Source organism: Tursiops truncatus, chromosome 4 (assembly GCF_011762595.2).
Source record: "Tursiops truncatus isolate mTurTru1 chromosome 4, mTurTru1.mat.Y, whole genome shotgun sequence".
NCBI classification, from domain to species: domain Eukaryota; kingdom Metazoa; phylum Chordata; class Mammalia; order Artiodactyla; family Delphinidae; genus Tursiops; species Tursiops truncatus.
The window spans coordinates 18,946,308-18,970,917 of record NC_047037.1 but is presented as its reverse complement, the minus strand read 5'-3'; the positions used below and the strand labels follow the sequence as shown (position 1 = coordinate 18,970,917).

General features: G+C 39.4%; 1 protein-coding gene and 1 long non-coding RNA gene across 8 annotated transcripts in view; one reads left to right on the top strand and one right to left on the bottom strand.

Moving 5' to 3' along the window:
- The window catches only part of CP (ceruloplasmin), a 66,828-nt gene extending 55,069 nt beyond the window's left edge, over positions 1–11,759 (bottom strand). For all 7 annotated transcript variants that reach the window (XR_012331319.1, XR_012331317.1, XR_012331316.1 and 4 more), the window contains exons 1-4: positions 11,382–11,759; positions 3,105–3,352; positions 1,076–1,288; positions 533–706 (exon numbers count right to left, since the gene is read on the bottom strand). Coding sequence is in view for 3 of the 7 variants with exons in the window: in XM_019934328.3 (XP_019789887.2) it covers positions 533–706; positions 1,076–1,288; positions 3,105–3,352; positions 11,382–11,527 (781 nt within the window). In the remaining 4 variants the exon portion in view is untranslated. The remainder of the gene's footprint in view (positions 1–532; positions 707–1,075; positions 1,289–3,104; positions 3,353–11,381) is intronic.
- An 8,604-nt stretch (positions 11,760–20,363) lies between these two features.
- LOC117312119 (uncharacterized) overlaps positions 20,364–24,610 on the top strand; it is a 51,587-nt gene continuing 47,340 nt past the window's right edge. The window contains exons 1-2 of the long non-coding RNA XR_004526266.2: positions 20,364–20,517; positions 21,960–22,099. This is a non-coding gene — a long non-coding RNA (uncharacterized lncRNA). The remainder of the gene's footprint in view (positions 20,518–21,959; positions 22,100–24,610) is intronic.

The following is a 24,610-nucleotide window of genomic DNA, read 5'->3' as shown; positions in this document are numbered from 1 at the left end:
CTTACTAACCCCATTATTTTGTGTCTGAGAATCAAGGAGAAGCCCAGGCAGTAAAGAAAACATTTTTAGAAGAAATAAAGTGAACTAAAATGTAGGAAAAAATGATGCAAGGTTCGGGGGGGCACGGGTGGTGAAGAACAATATGTATGTAAAAGAAATACCTTTTAGAACTAGTGGTTTGAACTATTTTCTTAATTATAGTGCAATACTTTACAATATAATTTAACAATTTTAGGCTGCCTCAAATAATTTTTAAAATGAGTTGGGAGAATAAAAAGTATACAAATATAACATGCATATACATTTAAGCATAATTGATAATGGTCTGGAAACAATTTGATGTATCCAGCTTTACCTGCTCAGAGTTTTGATTGGACCTGTTTAGCTGAATATCAGGTTGCACATCCAATATGCTTTGTTACCAAGGGCATAGATTAGAAACATGCTACTTATTCATGTGAGGGAATAAGAGTAGCAGAATTAATGGACCGAGAAAAGTAAGATAAAGTTAACAGATCTTATGTAATCTTACAATACATTCTGTTACTCTCCTGGAAGTCTTCATTGTCTTTGTCAACCTCCTCTGGTTCAGAGCAGTAGGTCTTAATGTTGTCTTCTAGGTACCAGCTGAGATTTTCATCCACAACAGAAAACATCACCACAAATTCTTTGTCAATATTTTTTTCTTCTTCTTTATCCAGAGAATCTGAAGTGAAAATTACTATTTCAGTAGAACTTAATTTTTAGCATGAATTTTAGCATGTGATTTATAGTTTAAAAATTTTTTTGTATTTATTTTCCTAATAAACCAGAAATCTAAACCAGTCACTTCGGTTTTATAGACTTGGAAACATTTAGGGAATTTACGTTCAGTAACCTGAATGTTGTTCCACGTATCCATTTTTCTCCTTACCCTTCCCTGCTCTTCCGTTCCTTCTTTTCTAGACTCACTGCCTCTCACTCTACTACCTCTCTACTCAATCATAACACATAAGACTTAAAGTATATTTAAAAAACAAACCTCCCTCTCTACTGTCTTTGGTCATTTATTGTGAATAATAATGAGACAATGTACCTTTTTTACAGTGTATTAAAGGCCCAATGAGTCCTGCGGCGATATCTCTTGGAGCATCAATGTGGGAATGGTAAATCCTGGTCACGCAATTGCTGTCTTCCTCACCAGGACCTTGTTCTGGGTTGGCATGCAATATGTACATACACTGTTCACCTGGCCGCACTTTGTCGTCTGCTTTTTGAAAATCTGTGGTGTTGTCAGGGTAGATGGCCCCTAGGAAATGACATGCAATGAAATTACAAATTGAATGTGTTTGAGCTTGAATGCGAAAATAGATGGTCTATTAATTCATTCAGCAAACACTTATTCAACATCTAGTATGTATCCCCGTGGGAACACAGTGGTGTTCTATTTGAGCACAGAAGAATAAAAGGCAAATGGCTACAGGGTGTGGAAGTTTCACAGAAAATGTTATCATTTTTTATACTTGACTGAGCCTTCAAGGAGCAGTAATAGATATGTCAGCAGCATAATGACGGTTGGTTTGCAATTTAAAGAACCACTTTTGCCCTGGGGTTATGGTATGGAAGTAAGAGCAAAATGGCTACTTTCTCCTCTCACTTGAAGCTTCTTGTATGATATCAGATTTTTGCCTGTGAAGTAACCATGGGATTGTTTAATTTTGTAAATTTCCAAACATACGCAAAAGCTGAGAGAATAATATAATTAACTTCCATGTGCCCAACAACCCAGCTTTAACAATGATCAACTCAAGGCCAATCTTGTTTCATCTATACCCTCACCCACTCTTAACAGTGAATTAGTCATCATCAGTGAATTATTCTAAAGCAAATCCCTGACATCATATCATTTCATTCATAAATAATTGAGTATGTATCTCTAAAAGAACTCTTTTTTCTTCTAACATATCCACAATACAATGATCATACCTTAAAAATGATTAAAACCATAATATATCATGAAGTTGTAAAAAATAAATAAGATGGCAGTCAGCTTTTATGCTATGAATGTAATTGTTTGGTTTAGAAAAACAAATTTAAAAATATAGAAGATCAAAACATTCACCCTGTAAAGCAATACCTCTTTTAAATAGAAAACCAATAATTAATTAAAACTAATTTTATCCTAATTTCCAAACTTGATCCTTATAATTTCAATGAACATGGTCTCGGCATTTTTGCCTATGATAATAGCTGACATTTATTGAGCTATTACTGTGTACTCTCATTGTCCCTATTTTATAGATAAGAAAACTGTAGCACAGAGAATTTAAGTTAACTTGTCCAAGGTCATTCAGTCAATAAAAGGCAATGCTGCACTCAAACATTGATCTATTAAGTTTGAAGCTCTTGTTCTTAATCACAACAAAACACCATCACCCTTCATCATCATCATCATCATCATCATGTACTAAGAATGAGGTCACAAGCACCAAATCTAATATTCGTTCTTCCTGTACCATCTTTAAGGATTCCAAGTCCTACATTCAAATGACCTTTTGGTTAACTGTGTCTCAGATGTGACTCTGGGACCATCCAGCCACCTGCACTACTTGGCTACTGTATGAGACTACTCATGCTGCCTTAGCTGGGACAGAGTTTATCCAAAGTTAGGATGGAAGGTGACAATGGCTACAGTACGTTCACATGTGGGAACTTCAGAGATAAGATCATCCTCATCTTGGGGATTTCTTGTTTCTTCTTTCCTGTTTCCTCCTTCTGGATTTTTGTCTTTTCCAGGCTTTAATGCACACTGCCCATTTCTCTTATTTTGACCATGTGTCTGGAAAGGGGTTGGGCACTGGGAAGGAAGTTCCAGCTCTCACTGACTCTCACTACATGAGTCCACACAGAAATTCTATCACATTCACACTTCACACAAAACAAGTATAACCCAGAGAAACACAGCATTATTAGGATGAACCAAAATACTTATTCATAAAATAGTTTAGAGCTAAACAACATAGTACAGGTCTTATCCAGGAGGAAAGTCCATAATCTCAGAAATTAAAAAGTGTTCCTACTGAAAAGGAAGAGGAAATTCCAGCTAGCATATGAGCTGAACTTACCCTCATGTTCCTTATAGTAAGTCATTCCATGTGCATGAAAAGTATAAGGCCTAGAGGCAAAGTTTTTTAAATGTACATAAACTCTATCTCCAGTTTCAGCTTTGATAATAGGGCCTAAAAACCCCAGCCAGACAGGTTTCTCTATAATCGTCCCAAAGGTTTCATCTGTGTACTGAAGATACACGGCCTTCTTGTAGACTTTTCCAATTCTATTGGAGCCATTTTGAAGATAGATATTGGCATGTTCCCTGCAAAGGAAAGGAAGACAACTCTATTAGAAGCCATCACTGCTGGGGATAACATTATGATGAAAGAGAAATGAATGACCATATCATATTAAATGTTTGCCAGTTGTTGTAGGGATGCCTCCAAAAAATGAAGAGGAGCGCTGGCATTTAGCCCTGTTATTTTAATTATGTGAGGTGTCACACATCAGCTATATGGCAGACCACCACGTGTGGATGCGTCATAAAAATGTAATGCATCTTACCAGAGTATTTCCTGTAAGGTTTTCATGATAAAACACAGAGGCATTGTGGGATAAAATACAAAATTAAAGTGAAATATTAAAATAAAGCAGTTAATGAAGGCATTTCTCACTTATGGCATACCTCTTTCAGCCACTGGAAAAATCTGAGTTTCTAAGCATTCAATCTGGATATGTGAGATGTGAAAGCGAGTGCATATTTTTTTCCTAAAGTAAAACTAATAATGCTAAAGTAATTCCATCTTTCTAATTTCTTTTAGCAAAACTAAATCAAAGTTGGAATTGATTCATCAATGTGTGTGGGTCTTAAACTTATCTTTGCATTTGAATTACCCCTGTGGTTTTTTAATCCCTTGCTAGCAAAACTACTTGAACGTTGAATGTTTATATTCAGGTTAGTGGCTGATTAATAGTTGCTTAAAACTTTCCTAAAAATATCAGCAAATTGAATGGTAGCCAGGAAAAAAAAGAAAAGAAAGCAAGTTTGATATTCAAACTTTTGAACTGATTCTTAAGTTATTGTCCTTAATGCAAGCCCAGAGAGTTCAGTGGGATCTATTTGTGGGCAATGCCATCTAGCCATTCAGGGGAACCCACTTAAAACCTGGCCTTTGGCAAGCCCTTCCACAACCGAGGTCTCCTCCACTAGAATAAAAACTGCTAACCCCAGCTGATGGTCTGGGGTCTGTGTTTGTTCATGTGTGTGTGCGCGCGCCTGCGTTTTGCCTACTTTGATCTCGGTGACCTTTGACACCTTACCATTTTCCATTCAACCCATATGAGGCCAGATAACGAGACTGAAGAGAAATAAACTTTGTCTTGTTTCCTCAGCGAGAAGCTCATCAGAAAGAGTGAGGGGTACTTTTCCATTCTCTCTTCAAGATGAGGGCAGGGCTTGTCTGGGAGCTCTGGACTTTCTCTGTTGCAAGGTCCAAATTTAAAGATCTGTTTTTTAAAAAATCTAGGGCTCAGGCCTAATGTTTCTTAAGTTTTCATGTGCACAGGGATCTACTGAGGACCTTGATAAAATACAAGTTCCTAGGCCCCAGCCCCACTGATTCTGCTTCTGTGCTGTTGGTGTGAGGGTCAGGCATCTGCATTTGCTAACAAATACCCCTGTGTGTTCTGATGCCACTCTGCGTTCAGGGGCAACCTGAGTAAGGGAGGCTGCAAGGGCAAGGGGAAGAAAGCGGCCCAGTCCCACAGGCAGTGGGATTCCTGGAGGACATGAGACAGAAAGGTGGCAGGTTCTGTTTCCAGGCCATACCCTGGTCGTGGTCAAACGTCAGCTGGCATGGCAGCATGGGGGCACCTGATTGAGCCTGAGTGCTGGGACCAGTGAGCAGGGCCGCTTGGCAGTGGTCCTGGTGGCTGCATTTGGGCATTGGGAACAGGCTTTGGAGATAGTAGAGCCCCTGTGTTCTGAATTGACCAGGGGGTTTCAACAATGAGCATCTCATAGTTGTCACACTAGGGACCCCAATTTTTTAAAACCTGGATTGTTTAAACCCCAGGCTTCTCAACTTGTTCACTGAAAGATGAATGAGATGGGGTTCCGTTCCCCTATCATGGTGGGAGAAGGGCCAAGCTGGAAGTTAGAAAAATAAAGAAGTGACTTTTTTTGTACCCAGGATGGCAAATCCATGCTTAAGCCTTTATTTCTCATATTTGTTTTCATTTTCTAATTGTTTGTTGCAGTTTCCATTTTGTTAGAACAAAACAGAAAAAAAAAATTAAGAAAGGCTCTGAGAGACTTCGAGGACATCAAAATACATGGGAAAACATTCTTCCCTGGAAACAGCAGCATTAGTACGGACAGGAGTATTCTTAATAAATAGATGTTTTACCAACAGCAAAATTCTGAGGCACTGAAGGCCACTGAGATTAAAGGCAGATTCATCCAGTCCACACTGCTGAGAGGAGGTCAGGAAGAGGGCAGTTCAGTCAGGCACGCAGCGGCAGCTGCAAAGCTTACGGTGCAAGGATGGAATTACTCTTGGGTCACACCAGAGGAACCTGGACAAGTCAGTCTCACACAGGTCCGTCTAAGCCTCGAGGTAAATTTTCTCCAGTGTCTGTACACACTCTTATTGCTAGGGGATTGGTCCCAATGATATTTAAATAGAGATTCTAGTCTGTGTTCTACCATGCTCTGTTGATCCATATCTTAAATAAAGCCAGAGTTTTAAAATAGCCCTCAAATTCTTACGACTTCATTTATAGTGTGTATTTATATTTCCTAAATGTGCCTGTAAAGCATTAAGAAATATGTCACATCCCTTTTCAATAAACGGTAGCAGACTTTGTCAAAATGCTTTCATTATATTGAAATTCTCCTGTATTAATCATTTCCTGAAATAGGAGGAGCATTGTCTAAGTTTTGGAATTCGTTTTTTTGTGTACAAAGATTTTTGGGGGAGGGGTGTGAAAATTACTTAAAAAAATAATTGATCTGAAATTATCATCTATCCAGTATTTTTAACATTTGGAATTCCTTTTATACACATAGCAATATGCAAAATGTGTTTCCCATCTTGTCTTTTTTTCTGAAACAAAATTAAATCTTAACCAAATTGGGAAATATTTCACATCACGTGATAGCTTGGGGGAGGCCTGTTTGCTTATGCTCTGTCTCCAAAGAAACATCAAACTGTCATTAGGGAATGTCTATTTAACTTTAAGAGCACGGCTTTGGGGACAAAGCTTCAGTTACTGGAAGCTTGCAGGAAGTTTGCCAATCAGATATCCAGTCAATAAAAAACCTATTATGGTTGTTCTTTGACCCGAACAAGTAATTCACATTAATCATAGTTCTTTCTGTTGGCAACTGTAACATGTTCTCTTCTGTTCATTACAATAGATATGTCTCCCTCTCGGTAAACACATCCTTCCTTTTTAGCGCCCCCAATTCCTATAATCCTATAGCAATTCCTCTAATTTCTGGTAGATTCAGACCCAGAAGTGAGTTTTTAATGGTAGAGGAATTAAAACATTTTTTACACTGCCTTAGTAAGATAATAATAATGCTACTCTCATCCATAAATTCAGAGTGCACTCAAGATGATCAAGCCATGGTTACTAAAATGTGGGTAATGCACGTGAAAAGTTTCTGGAGTCTTAGCTTCATTCATTGAGACACAGTATATTCGTTTTCTCTTGCTGTGTAACAAATGATCATAAAGCAGCTTAAAACAGCACCTATTTATTATTTCACAGTTCCTTGGATCAGAAGTCTGGCATGGCATGACTGGGTTCTCTGCTCAGGTTATCACAGCTGGCATCAAGCTGTTGGCTGGGCTGAATACTTGTCTGGAGGATCTGTGGAGAAGTCTACTGCCAATCTCACTCAGGTTATTGGCAGAATTCAGTTCATTATGGTTGTAGGACTGAAATTCCTGCTTCCTTGCTAACTACCAGATGAGGACCTCTCCCAGTTCTTTAAGACCACCCATATTCCTTCCCAGTGGCTTCTTCCATCTTCAAGTCAGCAACAGTTTGTTGAATCCCCCTCAAACCTCTTTGAATCTCTCTGACTTCCTTTTCTTCTACTAGAGAATTCTCTGCTTTGGACTAGACCCACCCAGATCATGTCCTTAGTTTAAAGTCAACTGTATCACTGAATATAACATAAATCGTGGGAGTGATATCTCAGCATATTCACGGGTTCTGGAGTTTTAGGGTAGGATATCTTTGTGGGTCATTAAAAAAATTCTGCCTACTAGACACAGGAATCACAAGGAAAACAGTCAAAAATTAACTGGCAGGCAAAGACTTAACCTGGGTATGCATAGCACAAACTCAAGTGAATTACAGGTTCTCACTGGCCTGGCTTCATTAACACAGCATGAAAATGGTACCTAGGTGTCAGCCCTCTTTTGGATATGTTCTTGGGGAAAATAGCAGCTGTGATAATAAATTGTAGAGCCTGAAATGTATAAAATGGTGTAGTTACTTCATTAGTTCCTGCACACAGGCTGTCCTATATGAAGTGTTTATAGCACACTAGATTTTGCTTACTATTTTTTATTTGGCAACCTTGGAATATGAGTCATCGTAAGCGACTTTTCCAGATTACTTTAGCTCATAATTATACCTCTTTAAGAATTATTTTAAATTTTAAGACCATTTTTGAAGGGGTAAAATGAATGCCTTTGGTGCAAGTTTTTTCTTTAAAAATGTTTTGTTTGCTTCCTTGTTTTCTTAAACAGGGTGAACTGGGGAAAAAATCAACTTCTTTTCTGATAATGATAGTAAACATTAACATTTATTGAATATTTATGGTATCCTGATCACTCAATATTATAATTATAATACTTATGATTATACCATAGTGTGGAATGTTCTTGGTTTGTTCTCTATTTCTTTGGGTAAAATTTGAGCTGTCATTTCTTCTGGTCCTTGGGTCTGCTTATGATGACATCTTCACTATAATATTTCTGATTTATTTCTCAAACCTACAGTGGGCTGGAAAACCAGGTAACAATGTTTGTAAGAACTGTATGTTAATTAAGTCACCAAGCCTGAGTGAGAGCCTATGAAGTTAGTGTAAAAAGGTTTTGTGAAGGCTCTTCTTGTGTTTAAGGATTTTTTTCACTTATTTCTAGCATCCTATATGTCACCAGGAAAAAAAGTAACCTGAAGATAAGAGGAGTATTGCTACTTATTGCTACTATGTAGCCAACAGTCAATACATATTTAATTAGTGTCTACCATGGGCCCAGAACAAAGTATTGCATTTGCTAATTGTTTTCATATGTATGTCTTTTATTCTCATTTAAGTACAAATAACTTAGGAGCAGGAACTATATTTTATAGATCTTTACTTATTGATTTGTTGAAATGACAGAGAAGGCACAGACCTAAGTAAATGGCAGTGCTGAGCATAAGGAAATTGCTTTCTACCTCACCCCATTAGAAATAAATATTACTGATATGACAAAAAAAAGTAAACTCTATTTTCCTAGTTAAAAGACATCCATACATTTTCTCTTTTATATCTGCCAGTGTTTTCAGTTCCACTATCCCACATATAACTCCATAAACTGACTTTTCTTATTTCGTTGTACCTTCTGATTTATTTCATTTATTTATTTATGGTGTGAATCTGTCCATACTAGGAACAAGGGAAAATTTTTACAACACAGCCTGTAATTTTGTCTAGCTTCCTATATACTTTTATTCATTCACTTTCATTTACTCAAAATTATATTTATTTAGTGTGTCCTATGTTCTAGGTACTAGTGATCACTGGTGCATGAAAGAGATGGAGTTTCTGCCATCTCAATACATGCTTTCATCTTCATTGTTCCAGACCTTCAAGGTCAACATCAGCTTAAACCTAATTCTCTGCCTAACAACTATCTTGCACTCTTTCAACCTGTTTCTCAGCCTATTTATCTCTACTCCTTTTTAGCCTTCACAGAACGAGTGTCAGTAATCATGCCTGGTGATATCACATCAGTCTTTGCCATATTTATGTCCTACCCCCCACCAATTCATATGTTGAAATCCTAATCCCTAATGTGATTGTATTAGGAGGTGAGGCCTTTGGATGTGCTTAGGTCATGAGGGAGGAGCTCTCATGAACAGGGTAGATGCCTTATAAAAGAGGCTCCAAAGAGATCCTTAGTCCCTTCCACCAAGTGAGGACACAGTAAAAAGGCTATGAACTCGGAAGAGAGATGACCATGTTGGCACCTTGGACTTCTCAATCTCTTGAACTGTGAGAAATTAATTTCTGTTGTTGATTAGCTACCCAGTCTGGTGTATTTTGTTATAGAAGGCTGAATGGATTAAGTAGCTGGACATTCTGCAAATCTGAGACAAAGAGGAAGCAAAAAGTTGCTACCTAAACTCATCTATACAAAAAGGTTAGCACAGTACTGGCAAAATTGCTAAAGGCCTATTCAATATTTGCTGTTCAGATGTATTAAAAATTTCACAGACAGAGTGAGCATTGTCATCTAGAGTTTGCACAACTCTAGGCTGTTGCTGAAGCAAAAGAAGATGATCAAGCCAATGCTGTATAACCTCTCCAGCACACACAGGACATTAGAGTATTTAATCTTTTTTTTTTGATTGTGCTGTGCAGCATGTGGGATCTTAGTTCCCCAACCAGGGATTGAACCCACGCCCCCTGCATTGGAAGAGGGAGGGCTTCCAATCTTAACCACTGGACTGCCAGGAAAATCCTTAGAGTATTTAAAAATAAAGGAATTCCCTCCCCTCCCTGCAAAAAAATTCTTAACAAAGCCTTTTTCTCTTCTAAATTTCTAGAATTAGAGAGGACTTTACTAAAGTGTGCCTGGGGCAATGTCTTGCACTTAGTTGATGCCCAGTAAAACTGATTTTATTTGATTTTTGACCATGAATAATGGCAGAAGGATGGTGGGTGAGGGCGTGGAGTAGGACAGTACTTTTTTTCCCCTAATATGTCTGACCTTTTAAAAAATGTGTCTAGTTTCCCTATTAAAAAATGCATAATTTATATTATGTTTAGCTAGGGAAAATGCTGAATGCATACAAAATAATGGTCCTTATGAAGCCATAAAAATATGTCATGTCCCTAAGAAGAGAACAGTAGCTCAAAACCAGGCTTAAAAAAATAATTGTAAGATATACTAGTTTTATTTACAATTAGTTATCTTTAGGTCAGAAACTTTCCTCACTGCATATTACTGAATTAATAACTTAACAATTAGGTATTATTATCAGCTTTGAAAAATTTCAAACGTACATAAAATTAATGAGAATAGTGTATACCCATCAACAGAGTCAATGTCATGAAATTTGGCATACTTTATAGCCAATTTTTAAAGATACAATCTCAGCAGTTAATGGTCATTGGTTTCATTTGTCACCATTAACATACATTTTTAAGTATCACTATTAAGATACATTTATCATCTTTAAAATATATTTTCACCACCAAAATACATCTTTAAATGTTGTGAATATGGTTTTGAATAACAAATTTCAATTTGGTGTTAAATGTTTAACTAACATTATTAAAAGTGATGACCTCTGTATAGATAAACTTCTATCACAAAAAACTTCAAGGAAAACTATACCCCTGGTTTTTCATGTGGTGGATGTTTCTGGAAATAAGGGACCTTTCAACTGAAACAAGAAAACCTTTAATTTACATAGAGCTTTTTGAGGAGGCATTATAATAACTATCTCACATTTTTTTGCACATGTATTTTGTGCCAAGGACTGTACGAAGAGCTCTACGTGCACCCACTCTTTAAACAACCCCCTGAAGTATTCTCATTGTCTCCATTTTACAGGTTAGGATGCTGAGTCTGAGAAAGATGAATGTAATTAACAGTCCAGAGTCACCCAACGAGTATTAGGCAAAGTCATATTAAAATTGTATTTGATTTCTATAAATGATTCTTTGAAGGATTAAAAAACCTTTTATTTTTACCACTAGTAATCAGTAAACGGTATAGGAAATATAAAATTTTATACAGTCATTCTTTAGATGAAAGAACTTCTGCATAAACAGACAGAAAGACTGAACCCTGATGGGAGATGTGATAAGAACCAGAGGGGGTAATAAGAAGCCCACACAGTTCCTCATACCAAGTGGAAAGGAGTAAGGCAGCCTCTCAAAAAACAAACAAAATCCCAGGAATTAGAGATTTATTAAAGTGTCTAATGTTTCAAGTCCATATTTTGCAGTTTTTGTATATACAAATTAAAGAAATATTTCATCTTATTGGCTTTATTTTTTAAATCAATAATTTATAAATTTGGTCTATAATCAAGAAAAAATAGTGACTTACGTGTCAACTGAAATAAGTTTCTTTTCCCCATGGTCAGAGGCATAGTCCCAAGTTGTTTCAATAATTCCAATGTAATAATGTTTATCTTTCGCCCAGGCTGAGGTACTACATAAAATTAGAAAAATACAGAGCAAGGAAGTCTTCATTTTCTTTTCCTCTTGGAGCCTGAGAAGCAACGGAATGAAATCAGAAGCCGGCAACTTTATAAATAAGCCTTTCTCCCTTTATTTGCTTGATTGACAGAATTTTTTGTTGCACAAGACGAAATTATTTCGTTAAAGCAAATAACATTTTCCACTTCAGTTCAGTTCTCGTAAACCCAGGGAAAACTTAGTTGTCCATTGCCAGGATTCTCTGATTGCAAATAAAAAGTCAACAGTTATTGTTGGAGGCGCTGGAGTGTTTATAACTGTGCTTCTACCATTCATTGTGTAAATTCCAGGAGGGCAAAGTTCATGTCTAAATGCTCCTTTTGTTCTTCCAACAATATGCTACAATACAATGCCCTCTTTCCTTTCGAAAAGCCTAACAATACCTAGTTACAACTTTAAGCTACAAAACATGATATTTAGCATGCCAGATTTAAGTACCCTCAAATAAGAATTTATTTTGAAGGCTTTATTTATTTTGTAAGCTCCGAACACATCATCATAGAAAGTTTATCAGATTATTGTGTATTGCTATATGCAAATAACTAGCAGAGAATAACAGGGGTTGATGATTCTGTTTTAATTATCGAAAAAATCAGACATAAATAAACCTGTCTTCAAAGGCAAAAGTTGATTTTAGTAAAGAGAAAGATCTCTAGTTTATTAACCCGGGGTTTCTCTCTTTGATGTGGACATGAATTTGGGAGTAAAAGACTTTCTATTTTTTAGTTGAAGAAAATCCTGATGATAACAGTGCACATTTTGTGCTGATGTAATCTTTTTCTCTAGAATACCTCAATGCATTCTGTAAGTAGTTGCCAAAAGGTGTTTATAGAAATGGATTGGTATAGGAGAAGGCACCACAATGTTTGAATGATTCATTCATTTAATAAATATTACTGAATGAGCCCTCTGCGCCAAACACTGTTCTAAGCACTGTGGGGATACAGCAGTGAATAAAACAGACATGAATCCCTACTCTCGTCAACTTACGTTCTACTGGGGAGAGACCAACTATATACAAATGAAGAGTGAAATATTTATTATTAGCAACTAGTGCTACAGAGAAACATAAATCAGAGAAGGAGACTGAATGCTAAGGAAAACAGCAGGATGAAGATCAAAATCTGATGACACCATGCGACCCCAGGCAAGATACATACTTGACCGCAGCCTCAGTTTCCTCATCTTTAAAATCTCAGCCTCAGAGGGCTATTGTTCAAATTAATTGAAATGACTCATGTTAGGTCACATAGTGGAGTCTCTCCTTTCACCAGCTAACAATAATCTTAACTAATTATCTTGATGCAGAAAATTGAGTCACAATGCCCAGGATGTCCCAAGACCTCCTTCTTGAGGCACCTTAAACAATTGTGCCCTCATGCCCACTGAGTGGACCTGAGTGGGACTAAAATCTTGCCCAGACTCCACTGGCCAAACCCTGTGTCTTGCAAGATGCTGTTCCTTTTAAAAATTGGTGCCCAGAAAGGTTCCTTTTTTCCAAATAGTCCACACAGAGAGAACATCTTTTAGTAGTTTATTCTTGTAGAGGGGGCACTTTTTTTTTTGAGGGGGCACTTTTTAATTGGCATGAAGCCCCTGTATGAGCCAGTGTATGGCTGATGGTGTAAATGATGCCATCTTGGGACTGCACAGTTCCTGTTCTTCCACTGACCTTACCCAGGGCTGTACTATGCAGGAAATCACTTATCTATCATTGAGGGCTTTGTAGTCAATAGATATTTTTTAATGATCTTTAGATCCAGGTGGCCCCTATGCCCTGAAGACCTTCACTGATATGTTGCCAGTGCCCGTGAGACTAGTTACCCATTCATAAATCTTGACGTAGAAATGTGCCTCCTGTTTCCAAGCAACTACCCTCATACCCTAGGTTAACTAGAAAATTGTCCCAATGGCCCCTGGGTGGTGTGGAGAGCAGCTGCAAATGCTTCTGGATCCTTGTCTGCCAATCCTACCCTGTGAGGAATTTACTCTATAATAAATGAATCCATTGATTGTATGGAGCTGCCTGCCTCGATTTCTGGTGTCAAGATACCTTCTCAGTTCGTGGGCACTTTCCATCCCCTCCATCCTCCAACAATTGGTGAGCCAGCCAGGAGACAGAAAATGACACAGGAATGGGTAAAGGGGTCATGCTGGGGGAAGCCTGCTGTGGTGGGGGAAATCCCAGGCTGGCCAGCCTCTTCCATGTGGGGTGACCTGGCTAGGTTTGTGGGATACTTTGGGCCACTGTGTGAGTACAGGATGCCTGGAAAATGCCAAAGGGCTTCCTAGATATATTGACTGAAGCAGCAGGAAAGTGAAAGTGGAAAAAAAAGAGTGAGCAAGCTATCTCAGCTGTTGCATGGTCTTCATTATATGTTCTAAGGATTAGCACAGAAAAGGAATTACAGCTCAGCAGGAAACTAGAGAAGACTAAAGAGATTTTGTTGTTAGACAGGGCTGTCCAGAGGGCATGTTCTGCCACTTCTAACTTCATGTCAAAGAAAATACAACAGGAAGAGCATATTGTAGTGACGGCATGTAAGATAGCTAAAATACAGGGTGATAGGTTGCCCCACTCAAAGGTGAGGACTGTTATTTCACAGAACTGGGACTTCAAGAGGTGTGATCCTTGGGATAATGACTTGTCAGAAGATGAAGACGTAATTATAGAGGAGGAAAAGGAAGCACAACCTCTGATCCAAACTAAAATTCAGGCCACTAGGGAACCAGGAGATAATTGAGAGGAGATCCCTACAGGCCCCAAAACCACAGTGCCAGAATATTCCTCCGCTGAGTTAATAGAATTAACCAGCAGGTTTAACCAGAAGAGTAGGGAAGGAATAGCAGGCTGGATGCCCCATTTATGGAATACTGGGAGAGATGGCATCATGTTAAATGGGTCAGAAATGTCTAAAATGGCCTTAGTTATACTGCAGCCTGGCCTCTGGCAACGTTTCTATGTGGCCGAGGGCGCCTAGCCAACTTGAGTGAGATGTGCCATCCCCACCACTAGGATGGCATCTATAGAAGAGTTACAAGAAATAGCACGAGAATTAGGAATGAAGCATGCAATCAATGTCCCTAATTTCTGAGGACCTGATAAAGAGTTATTTACAGCAGGTATGAAGGATCGTATCCAGAAGACTACTCCAGGAACTTGGTTAGTGACCTTGGTTAGGGAACCTTAGTTTCAGTTTTGGCCCCAATTGTTAATCAACCCATTCAGATGACTGTGGCCATGATAGCTGATTTAAGTGAGACTGAAAAGATCTGACACATGGGAAATAGAGGGGTAGATAACACCAAAGAGAAAAAAAAAAAACACAAATAGTGAAGAAATTAAAGGGACCCAACTAGAATTTCCCACAGCAATTATGGCAAGAACTTGTATTAGCCAGGACCCCTAAAGAGAATAAATATAAACAACCTAATTCGGTCCTTTTAACCTTATAGAAAGCATTACCCAAAGAAAACCAGTTTACTCCCCTGACAGCAAGAGGAAGGGGCACAAGCCCACACTCGACCACTCTGGATAGATGAAGATCAGGGGTAGATACCCCCAGTTCTAGGGATCAGGGCTAGATACCAGGGTTGCTCCTTGGTATGGTCATAAGGGGTGACCAGAGACCCAATGTTGAACTATTTATTGTTCCTGCACCAATAAAATGACTTCTCTGGATTTAGTAGATACTGGTGCCCAGTGCACCCTGATCCGTGGGAATCCATCCAAGTTCCAAGGGGAAATATGACCCATTGATGGATATGGAGGCCAAATGGTGCAGGTGAAACATATGAGCTTGAATGTACAAATTGAAAGATTAAGTCCCCGTGTTTATCTGGTTTATATTTCACCCATACCTGGATATATTTTGGATGTGGATGTCCTACAGGACCTGGACCTCACAACCACCACCAGTAAGTACTGCTTAAGAATCTGCAATCAAGGGCTTCCCTGGTGGTGCAGTGGTTGAGAGTCTGCCTGCTGATGCAGGAGACACGGGTTCGAGCCCTGGTCCGGGAAGATCCCACATGCCGCGGAGCGGCTGGGCCCATGAGCCATGGCTGCTGAGCCTGCGCATCCGGAGCCTGTGCTCTGCAATGGGAGAGGCCACAACAGTGAGAGGTCCGTGTACCGAAAAAAAAAAAAATAGAATCTGCGATCAAGCCTGTAATTGTGGGTCATGCTAAATGGGACCCTGTAAAGTTTCCCATCCCCGGGAGAATGGTGGCAATAAAACAATATCGTCTACCAGGGGGACAGGAAGGAATAAAGGCTACCATCATGGGATTAGAGAAAGTAGGGGTTATAAGACCAGCACAAAGCCTGTTCTATAGCCCTATGTTGCTGGTGAAAAAAACCAAACAGCACCTGGCTTATGACAGTAGACTGTAGAGAATTATACAAGGTAACACCCTGTATCTATGCAGCAGTTCCAAACATAGCCCAACTCTTGGATACAATCTCCTTTTCTCTCAAGACAAACCACAGAGTCTTATATTTATCTAATGCCTTTTTCAGCATACCCTTAGTTAAGGGGTACCAGGACCAGTTAGCCTTCACGTGAGAAGGGAGGCAATGGACTTTTACTGTCTTACCCCAAGGTATATGTCCTGCTATATATATATATATGTCATAGAGTGTTCTGCCTATGTTTTCCTCTAAGAGTTTTAGAGTGTCTGACCTTACACTTAGGTCTTTAATCCATTTTGAGTTTATTTTTGTGTATGGTGTTAGGGAGGGTTCTAATTTCATTCTTTTCCATGTAGCTGTCCAGTTTTCCCAGCACCACTTATTGAAGAGACTGTCTTTTCTCCATTGTATATCTTTGCCTCATAGATTAGATGACCATAGGTGCATGAATTTATCTCTGGGCTTTCTATCCTGTTCCATTGATCTATATTTCTAGTTTTGTGCCAGTACCATATTGTCTTGATTACTGTAGCTTTGTAGTATAGTCTGAAGTCAGGGAGTCTGATTCATCCAGCTCCGTTTTTTTCCGTCAAGACTGCTTTGGCTATTTGGGGTCTTTTTTGTCTCCATACAAATTTTAAGTTTTTTTGTTCTAGTTCTATAAAAAATGCCATTGGTAATTTGATAGGGATTGCATTGATTCTGTAGATTGCTTTGAGTAGTATAGTCATTTTCACACTGTTGATTCTTCCAATCCAAGAACATGGTATATCTCTACATCTGTTTGTGTCATCTTTGATTTCTTTCATCAGTGTCATAGTTTTCTGAGCACAATTCTTTTACCTCCTTAGCTAGGTTTATGCCTAGGTATTTTATTCTTTTTGTTGCAATGGTGAATGGGATTGTTTCCTTAATTAACTTTCTGATCTTTCATTGTTGGTGTATGGGAATGCAACAGATTTCTGTGCATTAATTTTGTATCCTGCAACTTTACCAAATTCATTGATTAGCTCTAGTAGTTTACTGGTGGCATCTTTAGGATTCTCTATGTATAGTAACATGTCATCTGCAAACAGTGACAGTTTTACTTCTTCTTTTCCAATTTGTATTACTTTTATTTCTTTTTCTTCTCTGATTGCTGTGGCTAGGACTTCCAAAACTATGTTGAATAATAGTGGCAAGAGTGGACATCCTTGTCTTGTTCCTAACTTTAGAGGAAATGCTTTTAGTTTTCACCATTGAGAATGATGTTTGCTGTGGGTTTTTTATATATGGGCTTTATTATGTTGAGGTATGCCCAATTTCTGGAGAGTTTCTATCATAAATGGGTGTCATAAATGGGTATTGAATATTGTCAAAAGATTTTTCTGCATCTATTGATATGATCATATGGTTTTTCTTCTTCAGTTTGTTAATATGGTGTATCACATTGATTGGTTTGCATGTATTGAAGAATCCTTGCATCCCTGGGAAAAATCCCACTTGATCATGGTGTGTGATCCTTTTAGTGTGTTGTTAGATTCTGTGTGCTAGTATTTTGTTGAGGACTTTTGCATCTATGTTCATCAGTGATATTGACCTATAGTTTTCTTTCTTTGTGACATCGTTGTCTGGTTTTGGTGTCACAGTGATGGTGGCCTCATAGTATGAGTTTGGGAGCATTCCTTCCTCTGCAATTTTTTGGAAGAGTTTGAGAAGGATGGGTGTTAGCTCTTCTCTAAATGTTTGATAGAATTAATCTGTGAAGGCATCTGGTCCTGAACTTTTGTTTGTTGGAAGATTTTTAATCACATTTTCAATTTCATTACTTGTGATTGGCCTGTTCATATTTTCTATTTCTTCTTGGTTCAGTCTTGGAAGGTTATACCTTCCTAAGAATTTGTCCATTTCTTCCAGGTTGTCCATTTTATTCACCCAAAGTTGCTTGTAGTAGTCTCTACGATGCTTTGTATTTCTGTGGTGTCTGTTGTAACTTGCCCTTTCTCATTTCTAATTTTATTGATTTGAGTCCTCTCCCTCTTTTTCTTGATGAGTCTGGCTAAAGGTTTATCAATGTTTTTTATCTTCTCAAAGAACAAGCTTTTAGTTTTATTGATCTGTGCTATTGTTTTCTCTGTTTCTATTTAATTTATTTCTGCTCTGATCTTTATGATTTCTTTCCTTCTACTAACTTTGGGTTTTGTTTTTTTTTCTTTCTATAGTTCCTTTAGGTGTAGGTTAGATTGTTTATTTGAGATTTTTCTTGTTTCTTGAGGTAGGCTTGTATAGCTATTAACTTCCCTCTTAGAACGTGTTTGCTGCATCCAATAGGTTTTGGATCATTGTGTTTTCATTGTCATTTGTCTCTATGTATTTTTTTATTTCCTCTTTGATTTCTTCAGTGATCTCTTGGTTATTTAGTAAGATATTGTTTAGCTTCCATGTGTTTGTGTTTTTTACATATTTTCCCCTGTAATTGATTTCTAATCTCATAGCATTGTGGTCAGAAAAGATGCTTGATATGATTTCAATTTTCTTAAATTTACCAAGGCTTGATTTGTGGCCCAAGATGTGATGTATCCTGGAGAATGTTCCGTGCACACTTGAGAAGGAAGTGTAATCTGCTGTTTTGGGATGGATGCCCTATAAATATCAATTAAATCTATCTGGTCTATTGTGTCATTTAAGGCTTGTGTTTCCTTATTAATTTCCTGTCTGGATGATTTGTCCATTGGTGTAAGAGAGATGTTAAAGTCCCCCACTATTATTGTGTTACTGTCGATTTCCTCTTTTATAGCCATTAGCATTTGCCTTATGTGCTGAGGTGCTCCTGTGTTGGGTGCATAGAAATTTATAATTGTTATATTTTCTTCTTGGATTAATCTCTTGATCATTATGTTGTGTCCTTCCCTGTCTCTTGTAACATTCTTTATTTCAAAGTCTATTTTATCTCATATGAGTATTGTTACTCCAGCTTTCTTTTGATTTCCATTTGCATGGAATATCTTTTTCCATCCCCTCACTTTCAGTCTGTATGTATCCCTAGTTCTGAAGTGGGTCTCTTGTAGACAGCATATATATAAGTCTTGTTTTTGTATCCATTCAGCAAGCCTGTGTCTTTTGGTTGGAGCCTTTAATCCCTTCACATTTAAGGTGATTATCTCTATGTATGTTCTGATTACAATTTTCTTAATTGTTTTGGGTTTGTTTTTGTAGGTCCTCTTCTTGTCTTGTGTTTCCCACTTAGAGAAGTTCCTTTAGCGTTTGTTGTAGAGCTGGTTTGGTGGTGCTGAATATTCTTGGTTTTTGTTTGTCTGTAAAGTTTTTGATTTCTCCATTGAATCTGAATGAGATCCTTGCCGGGCAGAGTAGTCTTTGTTGTAGGTTCTTGCCTTTCAACACTTTAAATATATCGTGTCACTCCCTTCTGGTTTGTAGAATTTCTGCTGAGAAATCAGTTGTTAACCTTATGGGAGTTCCCTTGTATATTTTTTTTTGTCATTTTTCCCTTGTTGCTTTTAATAATTTTCTTTGTCTTTAATTTTTTCCAATTTGATTACTATGTTTCTTAGCATTTTTCTCCTTGGGTTTATCCTGCCTGGGATTCTCTGCATTTCCTGGACTTGAGTGGCTATTTCCTTTCCCATGATAGCAATGTTTTTGACTATAATCTCTTCAAATATTTTCTTGGGTCCTTTCTCTCTCTCTCTTCTCCTTCTTGGACCCCTATAATGTGAATGTTGGTGTATTTAATGTTGTCCCAGAGGTCTCTTAGGCTGTCTTCATTTCTTTTCTTTCTTTTTTCTTTATTCTGGTCCACAGCAGTGAATTCCACCATTCTGTCTTCCAGGTCACTTATCCGTTCTTCTGCCTCAGTTATTCTGCTATTGATTCCTTCTAGTGTATTTTTCATTTCAGTTATTTTTCATCTCTGTTTGTTTGTTCTTTAATTATTCTAGGTGTTTGTTGTTTAATTCTTCTAGGTCTTTGTTAAACATTTCTTGTATCTTCTCAATCTTTGCTTCCATTCTTTTTTCGAGGTCCTGGATCATCTTCGCTACCATTATTCTGAGTTCTTTTTCTGGAAGGTGGCCTATCCCCTCTTCATTTAATTTTTTTTCTGGGGTTTTATCTTGTTCCTTCATCTGGCACATAGTCCTCTGCCTTTTCATCTTGTCTATCTTTCTGTGAATGTGGTTTTTGTTCCACAGGCTGCAGGATTGTAGCTCTTGGTTCTGCTGTCTGCCCTCTGGTGGATGAGGCTATCTAAGAGGCTTGTGCAAGCTTCCTGATGGAAGGGACTTGTGGTGTGTAGAGCTGGGTGTTGATGTGGTCTTGTGGGTTATTGAGCCCAGTAAAACTTTAATCTGCTTGTCTGCTAATGGGTGGGGCTGAGTTCCTTCCCTGTTGGTTGTTTGGCCTGAGGCAACCCAGCACTGAAGCCTACAGGCTCTTTCCTGGGGCTAATGGCAGACTCTGGGAGGGCTCACGCCAAGGAGTACTTCCCAAAACTTCTGCTGCCAGTGTCCTGGTCCCCTTAGTGAGACACAGCCAACCCCCACCTCTGCAGGAGACTCTCCAACACTTGCAGGTAGGTCTGGTTCAGTCTTCTATGGGGTCACTGCTCCTTCCCCCGGGTCCTGATGTGCACACTGCTTTGTGTGTGCCCTCCAAGAGTGGAGTCTCTGTTTCCCCCTGTCCTGTCAACGTCCTGCAATCAAATCCCACTAACTTTCAAAGTCTGATTCTCTGGGAATTCCTCCTCCCATCATTGGACCCCCAGGTTGGAAAGCCTGATGGGGGGGCTCAGACTCTTCACTCCAATGGGTGGACTTCTGTGGTATAATTGTTCTCCAGTTTGTGAGTCTCCCACCTGAAGACAGCAGTTATGGGATTTGATTTTATTGTGATTACACCCTCCTGACGTCTCATTGTGGCTTCTCCTTTGTCTTTGATGTGGGGTATCTTTTTTGGTGAGTTCCAGTGTCTTCCTGACAATGATTGTTCAGCAGTTAATCGTGATTCTGGTGCTCTTGCAAGAGGGAGTGCGCGCACAACCTTCTACTCTGCCATCTTAAGCCAGTCCTATCCTATACTGAAAAGAGAATGCAGTCATTTTGGCAAGTGTATTTTCTTTAATCGGAGTGAAGCTAAAGCAATGACTTTCAAACTTTGGTGTCTGTCAGAGTTTATCAGGCAGGGGTCTAGACATATGCATTTTTCTCAAAGCTGTCGGGAGGGACAACTGGCCCCAAGGCTATGCAATGGAAAGTTGTGAGGGCTGCTGTGGCTTTGGACCTCAGCAGACCTCAGACTGGGGCCCCATGTTCTGTGCCAGAAACCTGCACAGCTTAACCTGGGGCTTCTGGAAGGCTACCAAAACTTGTACCTTCATTGGACAGGAATGCTGTACATATATGCCTGCATAGGAATCCAACGTAACTGATTTACTGTCCTGTGTGAAAACAGTCAGTAATCAAATGGTTTCCTTTGCTGATGCTTCTACCTCTGACTTACTTCTCTCCTAGGTAAATGGGGAAGCGTAGTTCTTAGTATTCTTTTATGTTTAGTGGGAATCCTTTGTTCTTGCTGCTGCTCACCTTGTTGCTATGGGTTTGGAATGCAAGCCACCCTGGATGTCTGGCCCTAGGGTCTACAGGGAAGAATGACAGATAAGATTGTGGAGCCATCAAGTTGTTGGGGGTGGAGTGTACGGCTGTTGTCTTAACTGATGCCATCTTGGGCTCATCCAGTTCCTCCTGTCCTTCCACTGACCCTACTCAGGACTGTAGTACATGGGAAATCGCTTCTCTTTCAACAAGGGCTTGGTAGTAAATAGATATTGGTTAACGACCGTTAGGTCCAGGTGGCCTCTGTGCTCTGTTAGCCTCCAGTAATGAAGACCTTCACTGACATATTCCTGGCAAACCATGAAACTAGTTACTAATTCATAAATCTTGACTTAGGAATGTGCTTCCTGTTTCCAAGCATCTACCCCCATACCATAAGTTAACTATAAAATTGTCCCAACAGCCCCTCGGCGGTGCAGAGAGCAGCTGCTGCGAATGCCTCTGGATTCTTGTCCACCTAACCCTATTCAGCAAGTAAATTATCCTGTAATAAATGGATCCATTGATTATATGGAGCTGTCTGCCTCCTTTTTTGGTCTCAAGGTAACTTCTGAGTCACGTGGACACTTTTCATTCCCTTTGTCATCCAACAGCCAGCAAGTTTCCAGGCATTTTCTTTTATGTTTTTTTAAATTTATTTATTTTATTTATTTTTATTTTTGGCTGTGTTGGGTCTTCATTGCTGCACACGGGCTTTCTCTAGCTGCAGCGAGCAGGGGCTACTCTTCGTTGTGGTGCACGGGCTTCTCATCTCAGTGGCTTCTCCTGTTGCGGAGCATGGGTTCTAGGTGTGCGGGCTTTAGTAGTTGTGGCACGCAGGCTCTAGAGCGCAGGCTCAGTAGTTGTGGCACACGGGCTTAGTTGCTCCCCAGCATGTGGCATCTTCCCAGACCAAGGCTCGAACCCCTGTCCCCTGCATTGGCAGGCAGATTCTTAACCACTGCACCACCAGGGATCCCTCCAGGCATTTTCTTCTTACTCATTTTCTACTCCATGTTCAAACTCAGCCCTGTGGGATGGAAGGACAGTGACCAGAGCACAGCAACAATCCCCGAAGTCACATTTTCCAGAAAATTCTAACCCCCACACACAAATGCTCAGATAGTTACTGAGCTGATGGCTCCAGAATATATACTTATAACACTCATATTTGCAGTGAAATGAAATGGATAAACAGTAACATCCCTGACCAGTGCAAGTAAACATTTTATGGTGTAATACAGGAAGAGTCATGAAGTCATATTTCTGTCCTGTTTTGAGACAGTTGACCTTCCCATGAAAAGGCACATAGCTGCTCTGTGGCAGGAAGTGGGGAGAGGGCTGTGAGCCTCAGGACTCTGTCAACAGGAGGGACACGTCACTGAAGGTTAATAAGCAGCTAGTCGTGGACAGAGTGAACACTAAGAACCTCCTTACAGTGATTCCAGAGTTGATACTTAAAAGTGAACTTAGAATAATGCTGCATTTGAGAATTTCTGCCCTCAGCATAGACTGAGGTGAGACAAGAAGGTGGATCCAGCCACCGGGAGAGACTCAGCTTACTTAAAGTATTTTGGGAAAGAGAAGAGAGGAATCGAGACCAGACCAAACACCCTTCCTCTTAGCTGTGTCTATCAGAAGATTTTCACCTCAGAACCCCAGGGTATAACTTTGTAGCTTGTTATACATAATTACTATATGCCCGAGTTAACTGTTTAGTAACCCAAGTAAAGTTACATGTCACAAGTTTTTTTGGTTACTTTTTTTTTTTTTCGGCTGCACCACACAGCTTTTGGGATCTCAGTTCCCTGATCAGGGATTGAACCCGGGCTCTCGGCAGTGAAAGCGTGGAGTTCTAACCACTGGACAGCCAGGGAAGTCCCACATATCACAAGTTTTAACCATTTTCCACAGTTTCTTTTCTTGTCGGCTTAAAGATTTCTGGACTGGGTGGGTCGTCTCTGCATTTAGCAATCGAGATTCTAAATGACTGGTAATGAATAAAAACAAGGAAGCAGTCTTCTTTACAGAATATTGCTCCAGCTTTATTTCTCTCTGGCAATATGCAGTCTCTCATTACCTCCAATATTCCTGATTATACTCTCTAATTTGTTTCTTGTTGACCCATGAGAACTGGCTCTAAACCTCTACTCCATGACATCAGAAAGGAACCACCCAGAACAGTGCTTCACTTTGTGACAGCAGGAGACATTGACTATAAAAGAGCAGGTCGTTCTGGCCGTGACCAGTCAGACCACCACGGAGCTATCTTTTTCACAGGAAGTTGTGTAACTCTGGAATTTCATCAGTGATTGTGGTCACGTACAGAACTTTGATAATGAGTCCCTGACCTGACCCAGTGCAGTGCGAGTTGGCTGAGCCTCTTCTCCACTATTGATCAGCTCAGGACTGTGCTGGGAATGATCGCGCAGGTAGGTCTTTGATCGCTCCATGCCCTTTGGCTGCCCATTAGTGGGTCAAGGTCCTGCTCATCACCTTCTGTCAGGTAAAGGAGTCAAAGGCAGAGGAAGAGAGAAAGCCAAAACTCTAATCTAGCAAAAGCCTTGATGGTATTGATGTCTACAGTGGTATTGAAAGGGGATTTTTTTTAATGGCATAAGGATTTCAATTACTCCTTCATTCCTGTTCTTTCGCTTCCCTTGAATGATGTAGAAATCAAAGCATATGAGTTATTAACAATGAAAAAGAACCACAATACTAGAATTAGTTTTGCAAAAGATTAAAGAATAGCATTCACAAGGTTTGATTACAAGAACATCACTTGGTGACTTTCTCGAAATGTCTTCCTCCCTTGTCTTTCCAGACCGATTCCCTCTTGCTTCTATTCCATGCCGGGCTAATATACTCAGTGCAGAACTCAGCACTTTGATTTGTGCCCTGGTCTTAATTTATAAAAGGTGACTGAGTGATGACACAAAGAGGCCAACACCACTGAAAGAAAAGTTCATTGTGACTCACAGTTAGTTCCCCTAGAAATGAGAGGCAGACGTGTCACACGGCCACACGAAGAGGCACCAAAATTGTTCAGAAGCAGGAACCAGGGGAAAGCATAGG